Source organism: Pseudorca crassidens, chromosome 17, assembly GCF_039906515.1.
Source record: "Pseudorca crassidens isolate mPseCra1 chromosome 17, mPseCra1.hap1, whole genome shotgun sequence".
NCBI classification, from domain to species: domain Eukaryota; kingdom Metazoa; phylum Chordata; class Mammalia; order Artiodactyla; family Delphinidae; genus Pseudorca; species Pseudorca crassidens.
Window position 1 is genome coordinate 48,013,951 of NC_090312.1, and position 23,681 is coordinate 48,037,631.

Sequence of the window (23,681 nt, forward strand, 5' to 3'; positions counted from 1 at the left end):
GTGGAACAACTCCTACAGAACACCTACTGAACGCTGGCAGAAGACCTCAGACCTCCCAAAAGGCAAGAAACCCCCCACGTACCTGGGTAGGGCACAAGAAAAAAGAATAAACAGAGACAAAAGGATAGGAACGGGACCTGCACCAGTGAGAGGGAGCTGTGAAGGAGGAGAGGTTTCCACACACTAGGAAGCCCCTTCGAGGGCAGAGACTGTGGGTGGTGGAGGGGGAAACCTTCGGAGCCACGGAGGAGAGCACAGCAACAGGGGTGCGCGGGGCAAAGTGGAGAGATTCCCGCACAGATCGGTGCCGACTGGCACTAACCAGCCCGAGAGGTTTGTCTTCTCCCCCACCGGGCTGGGTGGGGCTGGGAGCTGAGGCTCGGGCTTTGGTCGGAGCGCAGGGAGAGGACTGGGTTTGGCTGCGTGAACACAGCCTGCAAGGATTTAGTGCGCCACGGCTGGCCTGGAGGGAGTCTGGGGAAAAGTCTGGAGCTGCCGAAGAGGCAAGAGATTTTTTTCTTCCCTCTTTGTTTCCTGCTGCGGGGATTAAGAGCGCTGCTTAAAGGAGCTCCAGAGACGGGCGCGAACCGCGGATGAAAGCGCAGAACCCAGAGACGGGCAAGAGACGCTAAGGCTGTTGCTGCCGCCACCAAGAAGCCTGTGTGTGAGCACAGGTCACTATCCACACCCCTCTTCCGGGGAGCCTGTGCAGCCCGCCACTGCCAGTTTCCCGGGATCCAGGGACAACTTCCCGGGAGAACGCACGGCGCGCCTCAGGCTGGTGCAACGTCACGTCGGCCTGTGGCGCCACAGGCTCGCCCTGCCCTCAGTGCCCCTCCCTCCCCCCGGCCTGAGAGAGCCAGAGCCCCCGAATCAGCTCCTCCTTTAACCCCGTCCTGTCTGAGCGAAGAACAGATGCCCTCCGGCGACCTACATGTAGAGGCGGGGCCAAATCCAAACCTGAGCCCCTGGGAGCTGTGAGAACAAAGAAGAGAAAGGGATATCTCTCCCAGCAGCCTCAGAAGCAGCGGATTAAAGCTCCACAATCAACTTGATGTACCCTGCATCTGTGGAATACATGAATAGACAACGAATCATCCCAAATTGAGGAGGTGGACTTTGAGAGCAAGATTTATCATTTTTTCCCCTTTACCTCTTTTTCTGAGTGTGTATGTGTATGCTTCTCTGTGAGATTTTGCCTGTATAGCTTTGCTTCCACCATTTGCCCTAGGGTTCTATCCGTCTGTTTTTTTTTTTAAATTTTATTCTTAATAATTACTTTTTATTTTAATAACTTTATTTTATTTTACTTTATCTTCATTCTTTGTTTCCTTCCTTCCCTCCTTTAGACAACCAATCATCCCAAATTCAGGAGGTGGACTTTGAGAGCATGATTTATGATTTTTTCCACTTTTCCTCTTTTTGTGAGTGTGTATGTGTATGCTTCTGTGTGAGATTTTGTCTGTATAGCTTTGCTTCCACCATTTCTCCTAGGGTTCTATCCGTCCGTTTTTTTCTCTCTTAATAATTTTTTTTATTTTAATAACTTTATTATATTTTATCTTATTTTATTTCATTTTTATCTTCTTTCTTTTTTCTTCCTTTCTTCCTTCCTTCCTCCCTCCCTCCCTCCTTTTTTTGTACTGCTACTAATTCTTTCTTTCTAATTTTTCTCCCTTTTCTTGTGAGCCGTGTGGATGAAAGGCTCTTGGTGCTGCAGCCAGGAGTCAGTGCTGTGCCTCTGAGGTGGGAGAGCCAACTTCAGGACACTGGTCCACAAGAGACCTCCCAGCTCCACATAATATCAAATGGCAAAAATCTCCCAGAGATCTCCATCTGAACACCAGCACCCAGCTTCACTCAATGACTACCAAGCTACAGTGCTGGACATTCTATGCCAAACAACTAGCAAGACACGAACACAACCCCACCCATTAGCACAGAGGCTGCCTCAAATAATAATGAGTCCACAGACACCCCAAAACACACCACCGGACGTGGACCTGCCCACCAGAAAGACAAGATCCAGCCTCATCCACCAGAACACAGGCACTAGTCCCCACACAACCATACAACCAAGCAATTCCACTCAGGTAGTTACCTGAGAGAAATGAAAACATATATGTTCACACACAGACTTGCACATGAACAGTCATAGCAGCATGATTCATAATAGCCAATGAGTAGAAACAATCATAATTACCACTATTACTACAATAATATATGGACCTGTTGCTTAATGGAGAGGCCAGGGCTCTAGATATAAAACTGAGCATCACTAACATATACATGGTATAAAAGCCATGATCTGGTCTGGATCATCTAGGGGGAAAGTACAGATGGCAAACAGTAAAGGACCCATATTAGAGCTCTGAGGCATTCCAACAGTTAGAAATTGAGCAGAGGAAGAAAAAAAGAGGTAGAGGAAGAGAGGATAATAGGGAGTATGGTCTCTTGTGTCTTGGAAGGTATCAGAGGGAACGTTTCAAGGAGGGAAGAGTCAGCCATATCTAATCTGCTGAGAGGCCAAGTAAGATAAGCAGTATTTTCCAAAATTGCCATCCTTGGTAACTTGAACAAATGCAGCTTTAGTGGAGATATGAAAACAGAAGACTGATGGAAGTTTGTTAAAAATTGAATTAGAGGTGAAGAAGTAGAGACAATAAGTATGGACAATTCCTACAAGGTGTTTAGATCTAAATGGGAGTAGAAAAATGAGGTGGTAGCTGAAGGACGATATGGGGTCAAGAATTTTTTTCCTATATAAAGACAGGATATAATAATAGCATAGATCTGTATGACAGATGAACGATCCAGTAGACAGGCAGAGATTGGCAATGCAAGAGCAGAGAGAGAATATAAAGAACAGAATGCTGGAGAGAGTAAGGGAATGGCATCCAGAGCACAAGTAATACTGTTTACAATTGTATAAGAACACTTTTTTCCCACTGTAAAAGAGATAAAGCAGGAAAGACAGGTCAAGTACAACTAAGTTTATAGATCTGGTAGTGGAACTACGAGGGAGTTCTCTCTCATGGTTTCTACTTTCTCAATGCTCAAAAGAAATACAGAACATAGGGTGTAGGAGGTTTAAGAAGGGAAGATAAGGTACAATATGCATTACCCCTGTCTTGTCTTCCTAAGTTCAGAATCTATTAAGAAAAGCCACACAATAATGAGAGATGATGATCAAAACATCACCTTTGTTACTGATAAAGCTAATTGGAATCTGTCCCTTTTTAGATCTGTAGCATATGGGCTTAGTAACACTTTGTCCCTTCAGTTGACAGTTTTACTCACTCAGCTACAGGCCTCACCTGCTTCCATATGGGGAAGCATAAAATGTGTGCATCCTTTAGACAAGCTTACTTCTAAAAGGAGGAGAAAACTGAGAAGGGACTAGATAAGTACGCTTGCTTTTTCTCTAAAACTAACAAATGAGGAGGAGGAGTGCTGAGGGGCAGATAGGACTAGAAATGTTCCTTCCATGCTTTCCTTCTTAGGGATTGAAATGGAATTTCATCTTCACTTTGGAAACATGAAGTATGGGACTTACGCATCTCCTACAGTAGTACAAGATGATCATTTAAGTCTGTAATTCGCAAACTTTTGGGTCTCAGAACTCTTCAAAATTATTAAGAGCTTTTGTATATATTGGTCATATCTATTGATATTTACTACATTAGATTAAAACAGAAAATTTTAACACATCAGAGTATATGAAAACACATTCCATTATCCGTTGGAGCAATATCATCATACTTAATTTAGTCTCTGGAAAGATTTTTCCAGAGGATGAGCGTAAAAAGGGAAAATAATACCTTAATATTTATTATTTTGAAAAGTTTTGATTTTGTGAACCACTTAGAAAAGTCTCAGGAACCAACCCCACCTCCAGAGGTCCCTGCACCACAACTTAAGAACAGGTGATATATGAGAATGGAATAGTAGATGTATTTGAGAAACATAACAGAATTGCTAAGTAGAGTTTAGTGCCTAGTTTTAGCCATTAATTTAAAGAGAAACCAATGAATTCCATTTCTGGCCAAGATGAAGAAACAAGGACCAATTCACCCTCCTGCCTTAAGCAACCATTAGCCAGACAAAATGCATGAAACAGTGGTTTTCAAGACACTAGATATCAGGCAACAAAGGACAGTGATCTCTAAGTGATAGGAAACAACTGAGGTCAGCCTTATGACAGCCTGACTACCCAAGCTAACTGCCTTGGGAGAGTTTCCAGCTATACTACAGGGTAGAGAAGTAAGGCGGGGCCCAGAGGAAGCTCAGAGTTGAAGAGACAGGGCTGGGAGTTAGGGTAGACGGAGGCAGATAGAGTTTATAGGACAGAGCACCAAAGAGGAGAAGTACACAGAGAACTCCAGAGATCCGCAGAGCACTCCTCTCAAATATTCAGCAGCACTGATCAATGCAGGATGTAGAAATAAGTAAGCCAAAAGCCATTGTTCTGCAATGAACAATAGGGAAAAACCAGGAAGTTTGTAGAGAAGTACTGCCTAATGGCATGATCTTCAGAAGAGCTAGAGTCTTTAGGGAATGGAGAAGAAATTATAGTTTGGAAGTGGCACTGGGGACAAAGGAGATATGTATTGGGATGGCCAAAAAGTTCGTACAGGTTTTTGTAAGATCTTATAGAAGAAGCCAAACAAACTTTTTGGCCAAGCCAATACATACACACATATATGTACATATATATACACATACACACACACACACACACACACACACACACACCCTATTACATGGTTCTGGGAGATAAGAGATAAGATGTTAATCCATTATTATAGCAACTTTTGATTTTTTTAAAATACAATGCTGATGAGCACTAGACATAAGTTTTGAATGGAAAATATATTTGGTTTTCTTTTTTTAGTTGGAAAGATGATTCCCAGTCTACAGCTTGTCTTTTCATTTTCTATAGCATCTTCTGAAGTGTAAAATTTTTCAATTTTTTTGAAGTTCAATTATCAAAGAATTTTTTTAATAGGTCTTGTTTCTGATGTCATATATAAGAGCTCTTTGCTTAACCCAAGATCATGAAGATTTTCTTTTATGTTTACATTTAGGTGATGATTCATTCTACTTCTGAAATAAATCTTAATTCTATCTGATTTTTCGATCTCCAGGATTGGTCTGGAAATTCTACTCTTGCCCTTCTCCAATCAATTTTATACATAGCAGTGAGTGATATCTCCTAAACTTAAATTTAATCATGTTATTTCCCTGAAAAACTCACTTTAATGGCTTTCCATTGTACTTGGAATAAATTTCTAACCTTTTTATGATAATAGTCAACAGCCTCTCCTTACCACTTCAATCTCATCTCATAAAATAAAAACAACTTTGAATTAGAAAAAAAAAAACTTTGAGCTTGTCAGCTAACTTTCGTAGTTGTTCAAGGAATATTTTATTTACAGCGTATTTGTTATTTTTGTAATTCAAAAGGCCCAGATTAAAACTGTACACTAACTTAAGAAAGACGGTCTTTCATCTGGATTTTGTGCCCATCCACTTTCTATTAGAGAGATCATAAGTGCTCGATGAGGTATATCAAATGGCAAACTTTCTTCATTAGTGTCAGGTCGATGTCCTTGTGACACACTATACATAATCTGCAAAGGATTGGTGACTTCTGTCAAAACAAATATATTTCATTCATTAGAAATATATTATGATTTAATATATTAAATACATTCTAAAGCCAACCAAATGAACATGAGGGAATCTTAAAATCTTAGGAATAATTCATTACTTCCCTTTCTGTCAAAGGAATGTTTAGATCCCAGCTATTGCCAGACTTGCTGCCTCTCGTGGGAGGAGTTTATATCTTCACCTCTTTAATTCTGGGCTTGGCCATGTGATTTGATTTGGCCAATGGAGTATTAAGAGAGCAGAGTAAAACAGAGCTCAGCAGAGCTGAGCAGAACCTAGCAGAGCCAAGAAGGGCCATAGCAACTAATAACCCAACGTGAATGAAAAATAAATATTTAGTTTGTAAACTACTGAGATTCTGAGGTTGTTACACAGCAAACTGACCTAAATGAACCTCAAAATAAAGAAAGAGACAATATTATCAGAAAATTTTAAAAGTATTCTTCAGTATTTGCTGGTCTTTAGAAGAAGCACTACTGAAATTTTCATACAAACGATTTTATAGCTGGAATGAATCTTAGAAATAAGAATTCAAAATTCTTATTTTGCAGATAAAAAAATGAGGACTTAAGAGATTTAGTGGCTTATAATAGAGTTAATTACTATCAGAACAAGAAGAATCTACACATTTTTCTGATCCTTAATCCAGTACTTTCCATCATACAGTGGATTCACAATGACAAATTGTTGTTTTTCTAGTGTGTTTTCCACAAAATGACTGTTAGGCAGATTTAAAATAAGTGATCTTTATTCAGATAGTTCTGAGTATGACTTACCAATATGATGTCACCTAGAATAAGGAAGTCAAAGTACACTTACCTTCAAAAGGCTGTTTTCTAGATAAGACTTCCCATGTGATAACTGCATAGCTCTTTAAGATAAAAATATACATATAGTACTTTATAAACTATTCATAATAAACTAAAATGGTACTGATTTTAAAAGCTGCCTGTGAGATACCATTTTTAAAAGTAATAATGTAGTGAAATGCTGCTTAAAGAATCACTATATAGAACCAAGATGATGAATATTCATATACAGTTTTGTTTTGAAAGGGAATTAATTCAATTTGAAAAATTAGGAAATTACTGTAATAAGAACTTGAAGTTATAGGCAAGGATAACTTGTGGATGATTCTTTAACACCTAGATAAGCTATGCCCTTTAATTACATGATTCTATTATTCACACAAAATAAAGAGCAATAAAAAAGGCTGTCTCATGTAGCCCTATTCTATTGACTCTTTTTCTGGTGTAAGTACTGTCTCTTTTGGTAGTGTTAAATGTTATCTGCACTGTTTCCCTCCTCCTATCAAGGTCACATATGATAAAAACCCTTGAATATTATAAATTGATAGGACAACAAGATATGCTTTAATAATTTTTAAGGATGTAAAAGTAGCTTAAGGTGAGGCATCAGGACTTCCCTGGTGGCGCAGTGGTTAAGACTCCATGCTCCCAATGCAGGGGGTACGAGTTTGATCCCTGGTCAGAGAACCAGATCCCACATGCATTCTGCAACTGAGGAGCCTGCATGCTGCAACCCAGGAACCCACGTGCCGCAACTAAGGAGCCCACCGCCGCAACCAAATAAATAAGTAAATAAATATTAAAAAAAAAAAAGTAAGGCATCTTTATTTTCACATTTTTAATTTTTAATTTTTTTTTTTTTGGCTGCACCACACAGCTTGTGGGATCTCAGTTCCCTGACCAGGGACTGAACCTGGGCCACGGCAGTGAAAACCGGGATCCTAACCACTAGGCCACCAGGGAACTCCCAAAGCAAGGCATCTTTAATATGAAAAACATTAACCACTGTCTCTAATTTATTTTCACCACACTTATGAGAGAAGCATAAAAATCATACTTTTAAAATATAGCTTCAAAATTCGGATTGATTAATCTTGCTTTTTAGACAAGGTTAACTCTGAGCAAAAGTAACATGCTGTACCTGTATATATCATGCTTGATAGTAGCCCTTGATTTTTGTCCAGGTTCGTAGTTTTCAGGTGGCATATAGATAATTGTCCCTCCTTCTGGTGCAGATTTACTACTTCGTGATTGTGAGAAGGACATCATGCGCCATTTTGATAAGCCAAGATCTGCAATCTGGAAGGGAAAAGAGTAATTGAATTTTTAAATTTTCTCTTTAAAAAAATTCAAGAATTGTTTTTGTTTATATTTATTATATTTAGACATGAGACCAGAGTAAATGCTATATGTATTAATATTTTATTTCTATAATAGTCTATTAGTTTCTTAACAAATTGGATTCCATAGTGCTGAACCCAACAACTCTAAAAGCAATATAAACTGACTTGAAGTTCAGCATAATATTACAAATTTTAAAAGAGACTAAGTTTTGAAAACTTAAACAGGAGTATTTTTGCCTTTTATTCTGAATGAGTATATACACTGCACTTTTTGTGACAAGTAGCTTTATATCATGTGCTTTCAAAATTTACCTATACCTCACAAAACTGCTAAACTAGTCACATCTAATACGATTGTCACTGGGTATTGTTTACAACTCAGGTTTATATGTTCTTATTTATAATGTGCTAAAAATAGTATCCTTAAAGTTTGAAATAAGTAAAATTCCAATATAGTATAACTCATTATTATATGATTTATGCCTACCACTAAAAGAATATCTGTTAACAATAGTATAATTAGCATATAAAACATATTTATGTCCATGACAAGGACTGCCTAAAGCATTATCACTGACAAACATTCTGTACTTTTGATATGTCCTTTACAGTTTTACTTCACTTGTAAATTTTGTGCAGATACTATCAATACACAGTATCTTATAACTAAGTATCTAAAACGTTCCAATGTTTTTTTTTAAAAGGGAGACAAAAATGTAAGAACAGAAACAATATTTAGTGAACAAAAGAGTATAGGAAAACTCTGAAGACATTTAATTTAAATCACTTAGGTCTTCACAAGGCACAATTTAGGAGTCAACAGAGTGGAATGAGCTCTATCCAGCACACCATTTGTGGTTCAATCATTTAACTCTTAAAATGTTCACTAGCTTTAAGAGAAGAAATAAGTTATTTAGTGTTTAGATGAATTTGAGATTAAAAAAAATTATGGCCCCACTCCAAAAAGGGAGGGGGTAGCCTATATGAATCTTTCATACAGTATCATAATAAAAGGGTAAGTCTAAGAAAAATAATTAGAAAAGACCAAGAGGAAACATGGTGCCACTACATGAAGATAAGCTGGATTGATTTCTAAAGGCAATATAATATGTGTTCTGGAACATGGGTTCTAGAGCCTTGATTACTTAGATTTACATTCCACTTCTACCCCTTAATTAGCTGTGCAACCTTGGACAAGTTTTCTAATTTCTCTGTGCCTCAGATTACCCATCTTTAAACTGGGGATAATAACATAACACAGGGTTGTACTGAGGATATTAAACTAGTTATTCTAAGTGAAGCACTCAGAACAGTATCTGACACATAGTAAATGACCCCTGTGTGTTAGTATTATTAATGTCTTGTACATGGGAATAAGCCTCTAAAGATTGCTCTTATTCATACAATACTAATAAGCACAGTACACAGTTTCAGGGCCTTTAATACACTTTGAGGTGGTATTAAGACTCTGGGGAAGCGAATATCCTACTTACTTCTACTTGCCACTACAAACTCTTATTCCTCCCACTCATTCTCTAAAAGCAAAAAAAGTACTCCAGCTGCACATCTGCTAGGATAATAAGCATTACTATGAGAAGCAAAGTTTACTTCTGTGCCACAGTGAGAAATGTTAAAAAAAAAACAAAAACTGGGATGTGGTCCATCTTATACCTGACCCACAAATTGCAAACTACTGGGCTAAATACTGGTTTGAATACAGTGCTGGAGAAAATGTATTCTGAGCTTGCTTCCTTATGTGCTCCTTTCACTTCACCTAAGGTCTTCATCTATGTTCTTAAATCTCACCTAGAAAACTTAATCAGAATTCCCTTTATCAGCTAATTTAGTTTGGCTTTCACATGGAACCATATTTGTCCCCCTTCTCTATTGCAAACACCATATACCAAAGACACGATTCATTAAATCTGGATCTTCCAGAGAAGAAAAAAAAGTGAAGAATATGATGAGAGGAATACAAGTTCCATGATTTCTTGAGGGTCCTGGTATCATTCAGCAATGAAGACAGAGGATAGGAACTTTTCTATTCTATACAAGATCTTAACATGCATTTCAAAGGTAAAGGTTCTTTTTAGCTAAAAAAGATGATAAAAGCAACAAGAATTTACTGTATTAGCACAGGAAACTATATTTAGTATCTCAAAATAACCTATAAAGGAAAATAATCTGAAAAATATATAAAACTGAATCACTTTGCTGTACACCTGAAACTAACATAATATTGTAAATCAACTATACTTCAATTTAAAAAAAGATTAAAAAACTAGAGGAAATTAAAACACACTATTCATAAAAATCATCCATAATCTTATTACCCTACCAGAATAGCTATTTTCATTTATATAATACTATCCATGTCTGTAAATTTATAAAGTTATCAGTAAGAAGCTATGAGGAATAACTTTAAGTATTCTTAGAAGTTCCACACATGATGGACAGAATAGCTGAGAAATCAAACATGGTACATATAAACATTTATTTCAAATAAGCCTACCACAGGTTCATTTGTATTTAAGGTGCACTAATTGATACTGACCAGCAGATAAACAAATTGAATGTATTCTTTTTAAAGTAGAAAAGTCCTGGTTGATCTTAATTGGTAGTATATGTTTTTCTTTTAGATACTATGTTTCTGGTTAGCATTCCAGTATAAAAATTTACTTCAAAAAACTGTAGCAAGGTGTGTTTCCATTTAATTTCATTAAGTATTTTAAAAGATTTTTTGCACTTCATTTAAAGGCCCTTCCAAGAAGATAGGTAGATCAGGTAACTGTTACTTTTTCATGAGTCACTGGTAAACTGTGACTTTTAAGGGACATTTATAAAATAAAAAGTAGAGACACACAGGATGCATATAAAAGAGTATCATAATTTATAAGAATAGTATTAGAAAGGTCACAGTTTTGTATGTGTTAAAGCTAATAAAAGTTAAAAAAAAAACACAAAGCCAAACTATTTTAAATTCTATTTATTTCAAAGAAAGACCATGGCTACCCTACTGATCAATGAAAAAGAGAAAGTAGGGATCATCATCACCTATTACTTTGCTTCTGTTTTCTGTATCAAGAATAGTTTCTGGACTGAGATGAAGAAAATAAAGTCCAAGGAGGTTGAAAAGTTTATAAAGGACAAATCTCAGGTCATTTTACATATACTTCAGGTTTAGTTAGAATACTCGCGAATACCTCCATGGTGATGGAGAGGTATTACAGGATACGAGAAAAGCAAATGTCATTCTGATTTTTAAGAAGGGAAAATAATATTGATTTTGCAAATCTATATATTGGCAGAGACTACCCTTAATCCCAGGTTTAAAAATGTAATGAAAGGGTTACTTTATGAGTAATTGATAAAAGAGCCAGAAAGAACTAATGAAAAATTATATTAGCCCAGTGATCAATTTCAGACCTCATGCGACATATCCCAAGTACTTGGGATGTCTAGCACAACACTGTTGCTCCACAAATACTTAATAAAGGAATGACAGACTTCATTTCCTTTTTTGTCAGTAGGACTACTGTCAAAGAGTAAACGTTAAAACAGTTTGTATATTATAAAACATTCTGAGGTACTTTAATAATATCCTTGACTATTAAATTATCAGACCTATCGGGTATATATAGAAGATCTGGAATTCATTCATTTGTTCATTCAACAACTACTTATTGAATGCTTCTATACGGCATATGCTAAGCAGGTGGCAGTGAATAAAACAGACTACATTTTAGTCTTTGTGAAGCTTATTATATTATAATTGGGGAAGACGGTCAATAAACATATTAATAAAAAATGTTTTGTAAGATGGTGAAAAATACTATGGAGAAGCATTAATCAAGGTATGAGGATACAGAGGAACTAGGCGGGTTGTCAGGGAAAGCCACTCTGATAATGAGGAAGAAAAGGAAAGGGAGTAAGTCATGAGTATGTAACAAGGAAGAATAAATCTGACTCCATATTGGATCTGTTTCTTTTACTGTAACCTTCGTATTCTATTGCTTTTGCTACAAGTTAAGAATGTTGCCTATAGCCTGAAATATACAAGACAGCCCATTCTCAAGGCTCTGACCTTTAAGGGTATAACACTTTTCTATTCATACAGAGATAAAAAGTTACAGAACAGACAATTACATTTGTCTTGTTGGACGTTTACAGGAACATCAAGATCTGACCTACATGGACTGCTGCAAGAACAAAGGAGTCCAAGAAATTTGCAACAAGCAACCACACCCTCTCCCCTTTTAGTCTGAATTCTAGCTGGGGTAAGGTGGTTCTTTGGGACACTAGTCCACCATCTTCTTGGTCTACCGGCTTTCTGAATAAAGTTGCTATTCCTTGCCCCAACACCTCATCTGTTGATTTACTGGCCCTGTCCTACAGTGAGCAGTATGAACTTGGACTTGGTAACAAGGACACCTGGGAAAGCAGTCAAGCAAGGACTTTTGTAATATTCTAATGGAAAAAAATGGAGAAATATGGGCTGTATAACAGCTCTTTTAGGAGTATTCCAAACAAAATGAATGCTTATTCTCCAAAAGCCCTAATTAATAAAAGGATTGATATTGACTTGAAAGGAGGTTTTCAGACCATGTTGTGTAGCTCTGATTTGAGCTCTGTACTGCTTAATAGTTAATCATGACTTGAAGATACAAAAAAGCAGCTAATTAAATTTGAAGATGACACAAAGCTGGAGGACAAAGTTAAAAATCCTTGGGCTACAGAAAAAACATTCAAAAAGGTCTTAAGAGCTGAAGTTATCACCCAAATCTAACAAGATAAACTTTGATGATGTCCAGAAAATATCCTGTGAAGTACATGACAAGGAGACATGACTTAAGTAACAATACATTAAAAAAAAAGAAAGAAAGAAAACCTCTCAGTGTTTTTTGTTGACACTGAGCCCAACTTGAATGTTGTTATAGGACTGCCCCCCAAAAGACGAATTAGTAAGGAACTATGAATACGAAGTAAAGTATTTAAGGACGATTCTACATTTATCACACCACATCAAGGGTGTAACTGACCAGGACCCTATGAGGCCTTCCTGGGACAGACCTCCCTCCACATATCTACTGCTTTAGCTCCTCTCTAAAGTACCTAGATAATAGTATCTGATGCATATTTCCTGAGTTTTTCAGATGCTAAAACCACCAACAAATGGAAGAAATTAACTACTTGATGATCATGGGCACGTAATCCCCAGACCTTCTAGCACCTAAGGATTGACCACCATCAACCAATCAGAGAATTTGTGCAAGAGCTGACCACATACCCAAGGTGTGTCCCTTCCTCACCTTGCCTTTAAAAATGCTTTGCTGAAACCCTTTGGGTAGTTAGGGTTTTTTCAGCATGAGCTACCTCTTCTCCTTCCTTGGCCCTGCAATAAACCTTTCTCTGCTCCAAACTCTGACATTTTGGTTTGTTTGACCTCACTAATGTATTGGCCACACAAACTTGTGTTAGGTATATATGGGTATTTGGATTCGTTTTGAGGATCAAAATTTAAGAGAGATTTAAACACAGATGCATCTAGATAGCACCTGGGATTAAAACCTATGTAATAAGGAAATTGGCTGAAGAAACTAAAGATGTGTATAAGGGAAAAGTGTACGTGAGAAGTAAGGGGATTATAGCTAACTTCAAATCTCAGAAGGACTGTCAGGTGGAAATAAAATTGGACTTTGAACTCACTTTATCACTAGGACCGATGAGTGGAAGCAACAGAGAAGGAGTTTTGACTGATCGTATAAAAAAATGTCACAGTCATTCAGTTACGGAGCTTAAACACTCTCTTGTCACAGGGTAACTGCCTTGGGAGATGAGGGATTGTTGTAGTGAGGATTCAGAGGACCAGCTGATTAGGGGACTAGAATAGGTCACTTCTACCTGTATGGTTCTATAACTGATGGAATAGATTTGTCTCTTTTTTTTAAGTAGTATTGAGGCAGCAGCTTGCTTCTCTCTTCCTTTTCCTTCCATTTTATTCTAGGCAGAGGGAGTGCCTTCAATAAAGGTTTATTTTTTCACTTAACTTTTCTCACACTTTTTATATTTATTTTTCTATTGTTCCAACTTCCTTATTACTTATTTGAACATTTTTGGATACTTATAATAATCTTCAATTATGTACATTATTTGAAGTGTAGCAAAATACTATGTAAAAATAAAGTGAGTTACATTTAGTATTAATTTCTCAGCAACTACTTTTTATTTGCTGTCTTCAGTTACATATAGGGTAACTGAAATCACTACTGCTCTGGTGCCTTTAGGTATCTAAATCTTATGCTTTATGCAAAAAATTAATTCAAAACAGATCACAGATTTAAATGTAAAACATAAATCTATGGAACTTTTAGAAGATAACATAGAAGTAAATCTGCAATACCTGTGGCTTCGTGAAGAGTGCTTAGACATGACAGCAAAAGCATGATCATAAAAGAAATAGATTACAACTTCTGCTCTGTGAAAGACCCTGTTAAAAGGATGAAAAGAACAAACTTTGGATTGGCAGAAAAATTTTGCAAACTACATATCTGATTAAGGACTTGTATCTAAAAAATATACAGAACTCTTAAAACCCAATAGTATAAAAGCAAAGAATCCAACTAGAAAATGGTCTTAAGATATGAAGAGATGTTTCACTGAAAAGGATATAGAGATGGCAAATAAATAAATAACAATATTCAACATTATAGGAAAATGAAAATTAAGACCATGGTGCTGTATCACTATACATCTATTAGAATGCTAGAATAAAAAACTATGATAATACCAAATGCTGGTGAGGGTGCAGAAAAGCTGGGTTTTTCATACATTGCTGGTGGAATATACGACGGCACAGCCACTGTGGCAAGTAGCTAGGTAGTTTCTTAAAAAGCTAAACATATGCTTACCATATGACCAAGCAGTTACACTCTTGGGCATTCATCTAGGAGGAATGAAAACTTACGTTTGTTCAAAAAGTTGCACAGGACTGTTCATAGGAGCTTTATTGTAATTGCCAAAGACTAAAAATAACCAAAATATCTCTCAACAGCTGAATGGTTAAACAACTTTTGTACACCCATACCATGGAATACTATTCACCAGTGAAAAAGGAACCAACTGTTGACACAAGCAACAACTTAAATGGATCTCAAAGGCATTATGCTAAGTGAACAAAGCAGTCTCACAATATCACACACTGTATGATTCCATTCATATAGTATTCTCGAAATGACAAAATTATAGAGATGGAAGACAGGTTAGTGGTTGACAGTAGTTAGGTATGATGGAGGGGAGAAGGTATGACTATAAAGGGGTAGCATAAGTGATATCTTTCTTGTGACAGAGTAGTGCTATATCTTGATTGCTGTGGTGGTTACACAAATTTACACATGATAAAGTGATACAGAACTATATACATGCATTGTACCAATGCCAAATTCCTGGTCCTGAAATAGTACTATAATTATATGTGATGTAACCACTGGCAGAAATTGGGTGAAGGGTACATGGGACTCCTTTGTATTATCTTTGCAACCATCTATGAATCTATAATAATTTCAAAATGAAAAGTTAACAAAGGTATAATCGACAATTTAAATTAAGAACAGAATGACTGTATTTTGAACCATAATTTTACCAATGTCTGTAGTCTAGGAATAACTAACTCACTGCAGCAGGAAGAAGTGGCACTGAATTAGGGGCTATGGAAAAGGCAGAGGTATTAAATTGGTAAGATAGAAGAAATAACTAAAAAGTCTTTAAAACTATTAAACACAAGGATGCAGATAAGCTTTTTTTTTTTAAAAAAAGTAACTACCTTAACGTGAAATTCATTATCCAATAAGATATTCTGAGTCTTCAGGTCATGATGAAGTAGAGGAGGATTCATATTGTGCAGGTAATTTACACTGAGTGCAATTTCATGCAGAATACGAAATCCTAATGGCCAAGGAACATCAGGATATTCATTTTTCTTCATATATGTGGAAAGAAACAAAACTAAAATTAGTGGCCAAATTTATTTCCACTTAGAAAATGAAATATTCCATGAGGAAATATAGTATTAAACTAAATATCTGGTATAACTAAATTCAGGGCAAAAAATACTCATTTTGTTATATTATCAATTTGACGTTATTTAACATCCTTGTATCTTACTTTCCTCAATTATTAGAGAAAATAATGACTTTACAGTACTGATATTTCCTTTTAGTTTATACTGGTAATGCAACTACATGGTATGGGGGCTTTCTTCAGTTGAGACAGTTTTAAATTATTTTTTATCTGTATAATACCCAGACATGTATTTATACTCATACCCACCTTCCCATTCTATGGCTTCTTATCAAATAACTTGTGCCCATGAATGTGTACACACACACACACACACACACACACACACACACACACACAAATTTGTTTCTATTCAAAATTTATATTTTAAATTTCCTATTAATATAAAACCATACTTGATTACGATGATAACCACTGCATCAATTAAAATTATGACCATAATATATTTACTTACTAAGCATTAATACTTCATATTTTTAAATCATATATTTACTTGCATTTCAGCTTGAAAAATTAGCATTTGGGAGTTTTGCTTTTGTGAAGGAGACAAAAATCATCTTCATTTCTAAGTATATATAACATAGAAACATTAAAAATGTAATGTTTTCTATTTCCTGGTACTTACAAGTGACAGTCATCTGAACTTTCTTAAATGTTTTCTGAACATAAAAGTTTTAATACAGCTTCCCAGGAGAATGAACATACTCAGAAAAATTAGATAATTTGGGAATATCCAACTATGAATCATCAGGGACCATGCCACTGGGTACATTTTACTAAATAATATGAAAAAGTATGCTTCCACTGAGCTCAACACTGTTCTTAAGAATTTTTTTTCTGCAGATGGGTCAGCTTATAGTTCATTGATTAACTAACTTGGCAGGGGAGTGGCTCAAAATACTTGTCTTTACATAGTATTTTGATTTTTTTCATCAATCTTTTGTGAGGTTGGGGGAACGTGCTTCAAGATAAATCCTGACCTAATAATACAGGACACCAAAAGAAACACAAAACACAAATGTTCAACATTACTTCCTCTTGTATACACAGATTCCCATCCCCTTGAGTAACTGAATCTTTTAATCTTTAAAAAGGTAACTTTTTCTGAAAATTATATAGTTTAAAGAAGTAACAAGGCCTCTCTGCAGTATAGTGCTATATGGAAGCTTTTGATCATGGAGAGGAAGGTAGATGAGTGCTCACTATGTATTTTATGATTCCTTCCAGGAGTCAGCAATCCCCCTGTAGGAGGCTCTAGAATTTCTAATGGGCTCCAAATTTGGGTACCAGAGCATCTACTGTGGTGCTGGGGTATGGGAAGACAACATTAGAATTTATGCTTATACTCATTTAACAAAAGGAAACTGTGTTTAATTAGTATTTGTATCTTACTTGCTGTGTTGGTTACACAAATCTTATACACTGACACTAGTTACTTTACTCTGCCCTTGTTTCAGATGGTCCTGTCACAAACAGAATGTGTTGTATCCCGAAATAAAGAGGAAGTCACTCCATGAGTGGTGACAGTGGCACCCATTCTCTCTTGTTTGCTTATAGATCACTGTGATGTATCAGAATTTAGGAGTGTTCAGTGACTAGATTTTACAGATTATGTTACTACTCAGTTTTAACTAAAGCACCCCTCACAAAAGAGACCGAGTTCTTTAAAAATATTTCTTGACAGAAACTGCAGGCTAGAGATAATCTTAGTAACATGAGAGCAAGCAAACAACAATAGATGGATACACATATTTTGAGAATGAGGACACCCCCCACAACTGGGCCATATTTGTTTACTGATGGGATTCACAATTAAAGCCAGATAACTGATACCTTGGGAAAAAGGTACATGGCTCATGCCATTGTCTATTATTGGAAAAGCTCATGTATTTGATACTCAGATTTATTTGGTCTATTAATTCAGAACTTTATGAACTGGTATTATTAACATTTAATTTGAACCCTACATTGTCTTTAACATAAAATGAAATCTGGCTTAAACTAACAATAAATTGTATGGTGTGCAGAGTTTATCTTTTCTCTCTCCTGTTCCTCTCTTACATATATATACATGTGGATATTCGAATTCAATGTAAACCTCAGGAACAGTAACCTAAGCAAAATAATCTAGGTCACTTAGAATGCAGGGTCTGACTCCACAGTATTTTTTTTTTTTTTTTGCGGTACCCGGGCCTTTCACCGTTGCGGCTCTCCCGTTGCGGAGCACAGGCTCCCGACGCGCAGGCTCAGCCGCCATGGCTCACGGGCCCAGCCGCTCCGCGGCATGTGGGATCCTCCCGGACCGGGGCACGAACCCATGTCCCCTGCATCCGCAGGCGGACTCTCAACCACTGTGCCACCAGGGAAGCCCCACAGTAGTTTTAACAACACAAAAGAAGCCATAAATGGTGAAGTTTTTCATTATTCTTATTTTGATTCATCTATATATCCCCAAATAATCTGATCATTTGTAAAACGAAAGTACTATATAGGTTGAATAACAGAATTATAACGACTGAAAATGTATAATACTTACCCTATGTAGGAGTTCATTTAATGACCCATTTGGCATGTATTCAGTAACTATTCCCCAAAATTCAGGCTCATTGCAAACTCCCAAAATTGGAAGACTGTAACTAAATCTAGCTTTGTGTAAAATTTCAGCTTCTCTTAAGACATCATTTCTTTCACTAAAGAAAGAAAATGTATAATTATTTCAAAGTAAGGAAAAATACACAATTATCAAGCCCATAAATATTAATTAATCCTGGATTTTTTCATTCATTAGCTTTTGACCTCATGTAAATTATGCAGCTTCTCTTAGTTTCTTCGTGTTTAAAGTTGGGATAATATCTACCCTATATATTCCATAGGTCTGTTTAGAGACCAAAATACCTGTATAAGCCACTGACAGAAAAAAGTGCTACATACAGATTATTATTGTACTCTTCTCAGGAAAGGGAAAGAATACCATGTTTAAGTTTATAAAGTCTACATTAGAATGATAGGTGCTTGAACTAATTACATTAAGTTTATGTTGTATTAAAATGATCAAATTTGATTAGACTATTATATTAAATTTTATGGTTGCATACCATGTAAAAATTTTCTAAATATCCTGAATATTAAAACACTTAAATGTTGTAGATTTTAATGACTAGATGATAATAGTTGCATAAGGGTCAATAATGCTTAGAAATTATATACTGGAACACAGGAAAAGGACACTGAGAACAGGTAAATGCTTAGAATGGATCCCTGGGCTAACTCTGGATCCCAGGTTCATTTGATTTTTCATTCATAAAACAAATAAATATTGAACATTTATTATGAATAAAGAACTGTGCTCAGCATTATGGAGACTAGTAAGTTTAAAAAAACCAAAAAACAAAACACATAGTCTGTGACCTCAAACTGTCCAGAAATCTTTTTAAGAAAAATAAGTACTCACTGTGGTCTTGATTTACACTTCTCCAATGATTAGTGATGTTGAGCACCTTTTCATATACCTATTGGTCACTTGTATGTCTTTGGATGTGTTAATTATATTGATATTGGTAATTATTCCATGATGATGTATATGTATAGCAAATAATCATGTTTTGCACTTTAAATATATACGATTATATTTGTCAATTATTCCTCAATAAAGTTAAAAAATAAGAAAAGCAAAAAAAGAAAACCAAATACTTAAAATATAAGGCAGAATATGATAAGCGCCATCAAAAACAAGTAAATAAGCACGCAAATAAATAAATAAATATAGGGAGCTCAGAGAACTAGTAAATCTGGGCTAAGGGAGTTGCTACAGCCTTTAGAGAGAGATGTCAACAGTACCTTAAGGATGGATAGAATTTCAACCACTGGAAAAAGGGCATCCAAGATATGTGGTCCCTCCCCAAGATGGGAGAGATTTTGCCTTTCTTTTTCATCTGTGTCTCTGGATCTGGAACAGTACCTGGCACACAGAATTTGTCTAATAGATGTGTATCAAATGAACTCAAGGAAGTTAAAGTACAGGCTATATCTGGAAAATGACAAATTGTTTAATATGAATCAGGATGTGTAACAGCGTGTGTAAAGGGAGTGAAGGTGAATAGGGTAGGGTAGGGCCTCATCTCAGAGCCTTAAAGCCAGGTGAGAGCATTTACACTTGATTTGGTAGTCACTGAGTTGTGACTACAGGTTATTGAGCACAGGAGTGACAGGAGTGGAACAAACTTTTAGGATGATTAACTTGGCAGCAAGGTGTAGGATCAGCAGAAGGAGGTAGAGTTTGAAAGCCAGGTATTAGAAGATTATAATACTAGTTAAGATGTGAAGCAATGAGAGTCTGAAACTATAAAGGTTGCAGTGTAAATAGAAAGAAAAACACTAGCTGAATAGAATACCCAGGCTCTGGTGGCTGACTGATTGACCTGATTGACTAAGGGAGGTATATACATATATATATGTGTATATGTGTGTGTATGTATGTGTGTGTATACGTATGTGTGTGTGTACATATATATGAAGGGAACTGCATTTGTCACCAATTTTTTTCCATGGACGATTTGGTATTGGTAGCAGCAGTAATAGAAAGAGAACTGTCTCTAGGAGAAGCTTATTAGGTAAACAATGATGATTAGTTGGTGCTTAAACCACCCAAACTCTTGATGAATGGCTGCCGAAATAAGAAAAGCAACAGACATTCCAGACCAGACTATGAAGCCTCCTTTAAAAACAAACAATAAGCAAAATAAAGCAAAAACATCTTAGTCATCTATGTTTTGAAGAGGTAATATACTTACGTGTTTCAAAATTCAAGAATTACAAGAATGCATAAAAGAGTTTCTCTTCTTCTCCCTGCTCTTCAGCCACTTAATATCCCAACTGTGAGGCAACCCATTTTACCAGTTTGTGAGACCTGCTTTAATTAAATTTATATTTCCTAAGCTGAAACAGGTCTGTATTTGCCTCATGAAATGTAGGTCAACAAGACAGTTATTGAGTAGCACCTTTGCTGGGAAGGTTCCTGGATACTCTGAGAAAGAATTATAGAGAGGGCATGCTAGGGGATATCTTATTGATACTTAATGTACTAATTCCCCCTCCCATGAAGAGTATGATGCATTCTTCCTTCTCTTGTGATCCTATTATTTGTTGGCCACTTTACTACAGTTGGTTTCATTATCCCTACTTTATATATGAGAGCACGAAGGCTCACATAAATTAATAATTTCTATTGGTCATGCCAACAATAAGTGGCAGATTTGGAGTCAGATTTGAATTGCAATTGTGGGACGCTAAAGCCTTTGTTTTTTCCATTCACTGCTTAATCAGAGAAGAAAAATTCTTGAAGTCAGATTTCAGGAAGAATGAGTGGGAAAACAGAAAAAGCCAACACAGTTTAAAACTAGGTTTTTATATTAAAAAAATAAAAATGTAAAACAGCTTTTACAGACATATTACCAAAATTACCCATAACAAATTTCAGTTACAAAACAGTTACACTGTTTACACAAGGTATTTGAACAACCTATCAGACTCACCTATTCATAAGGCGTTGGGAGATTGCTGGGGAAGGTCCTCTCATGGGCAGAAGTCAGGTTACAGAGAATAATTCACCAATCACTAAAATAAGAACATGTTACAGCACATAAACTTAGTTTTCTTTTGTGATCTCAAAGAACAATGCAAACATTATCCACACCAGAGCCCAAGAAGTACATGTATCTGTTATTCCCACTTCATAAGTGAGGACATAAGACACCCTGTGAGTCAACTGCAGAGCCCAGTCCTATGCTCAGACTACATAAATACAGCTAATGTTAACATTCTAGGAAACAAGTGGAAGAAAAAATGTGATGCAGTAATGCCAGAGTGTTGCACTGGTCCTTATGGCGTCTTTGACGGCAGAATTAATTTCCTACCCGATTTAGTGAAGAATTTTAGATTATGAAATTGTTAATGAGCACGAGAGGGAACTCCCTTCATTTCTTGGCCCCAAATGGCACAAAACTTAGATAAATTAAAATCTTGAGAAACAGCATCCAAAATGGGAGGATCAATCTCCTTTAAAATACCTAAGGAGTCCATCAGTGCTAGATTTCCACATATTTTAATAGTTGATTCTAAAATACATCTACCCTCTCTAATCAACCACCACCCTTCAAAGTTGACTACATACACATAATTTCCCAGTAATCGCTCCACAGAATTCAAGACCCAGGGTAAATATACCCTGTATATCACTAAATCAGGATTATGGTACACAAGAAGCGGGAACAATTTCTAGAGGTGTCTCAAACTTACTGTGAGATCTAGTCCATCCAAGCCTGATAGCAAGAGAGCAAGTAAAAGCCACAGGCAGATGAAAGTCAATACCATTAGCAGGACTGAAGCTGAGGAATTTATCTGCTGTTGGATACTGACAGCCTCTAGCTAATCAGGCATCTAGCATGATGTATTTTCACTTTAGATATAGGGGGAGGAGAGGAGAATGTTGCAGTCATGGATGTTAACTCACTAAGAATTGAATGCAGGGCCTAGTTAAATTCCTATTGGAAGGAAAATACACAAGACTAGTGACTAGACTCACTGGTTAATATATACGGTTGAAAGGTTTTTCTGGAAACAGGAACTAATCTAGCCTTCCCTTGAAATCTGGACATTGCACTAAACTTGGTCCAGGATGGGAGAGACATTCAAAAGTTTGGGTCATTTAACAGCTTTCTGATTTCAGTTTATTGTTAGCAAAAATAATACAAGTTTCCTCTAGAGACAGGCTTCCTTCCCTGTGACGGTAAGAGGAGAAACTAAATTGAGTTTGATATCTAAACTTTCATGCCTACATGTGTAAACCAAAAACAACAAAAAGCCCAAACCAAAACGTCCCAGACTCTACAGCAGTGCTGTTCAATAAAAATATAATGTGAACCACATATACAATTTGAAATTTTCTAATAGCCACTTTTAAAAAAAGTTAATAGCCACCTATGGCTAAGAGCTACCTATTGGGCAGTGCAGCCCTAGAATTCGACTTCAAAAAAGAAAAAAAAAAGGGAAAAACAAAGCAAACAGAACCCAACTTCAATAAAGAGGACGTTTAGAGTTGGGCTGTGATTGCTGATTTTTGGTGTCTGGAGAAAGGAGGCCCAGGAGTAAGAAAAAAAGGAGAGGGCAGTGAAAAGAAGCGTGATTGCTGCATCTCCAGAGAAGCCTGCTCTCCCCACCATGTTAGCCCAAGCGTTGAACGGCTGCCTAGAGGTGACGAGGTGTCCGGCCGATCCCAAGTGGTCACCGTCGCTTGGGCTTCAGAGCCCGCTTGCCGGGGGTTAGAGCCAGTGGGGTGGGGAACGCAGATTTCGGGGCTCCGCGGTGGAGCCGCCAGGGCGCCCTACCTGTCGAGCAGCGGGCTGCGAATGTGCAGGTGTTTCACGGCCACCCGAACGCGCCAGTCTGCGTGGCGGGCAGAAGACACGGTGCCGGACGCGCCGCGGCTCAGGTAGCGCAAGTCGGCGAGCTTGTGGTACGGGATGGTGGGCAGGACGCTGCAGATGGCCTCCTCGTTCATGGTAGCGGGTGGCGCGGGCACTCAAGCAGCCGATCGATTCCGGAAGTGCCAGCCGCTCCCGCGGCTCCACCCCCTGCGCGAGCCGGGTCGGCAGGCCCTACAGCCTGCCGGACATTAGGGCACGAGGCCGTCCATTCTCCGCGCAGCGCACGCCAAGCCGCTGCTTATCCGGAGCCGGAGCGGACTCTTCTCTTCTAGAGACTGGTCAACTCTGCGGCGGCGGGG

The 23,681-nt window shown here is 37.2% G+C and overlaps 1 protein-coding gene across 5 annotated transcripts; it reads right to left on the reverse strand.

The window, feature by feature from the left end:
- Positions 1-5,400: 5,400 nt before the first annotated feature.
- Positions 5,401-23,674, reverse strand: LOC137210204 (receptor-interacting serine/threonine-protein kinase 2-like). 5 transcript variants are annotated; one of them, XM_067711840.1, is made up of 8 exons: positions 23,284-23,370; positions 21,433-21,514; positions 19,739-19,859; positions 18,438-18,591; positions 15,645-15,800; positions 7,624-7,781; positions 6,493-6,542; positions 5,401-5,653 (listed from the first exon to the last, which is right to left on the reverse strand). In XM_067711840.1, the coding sequence occupies exons 3-8, from the start codon at positions 19,831-19,833 to the stop codon at positions 5,487-5,489; spliced, it is 780 nt and encodes a 259-aa protein (XP_067567941.1). In that variant the 5' UTR covers positions 19,834-19,859; positions 21,433-21,514; positions 23,284-23,370; the 3' UTR covers positions 5,401-5,486. The 5 variants fall into 5 exon arrangements, with proteins under 5 accessions (XP_067567941.1, XP_067567943.1, XP_067567940.1 ...); XM_067711842.1 differs by lacking the exon at positions 19,739-19,859 and having other exon boundaries at positions 23,284-23,368; XM_067711839.1 differs by lacking the exon at positions 23,284-23,370 and having other exon boundaries at positions 21,433-23,226.
- Positions 23,675-23,681: the final 7 nt, after the last annotated feature.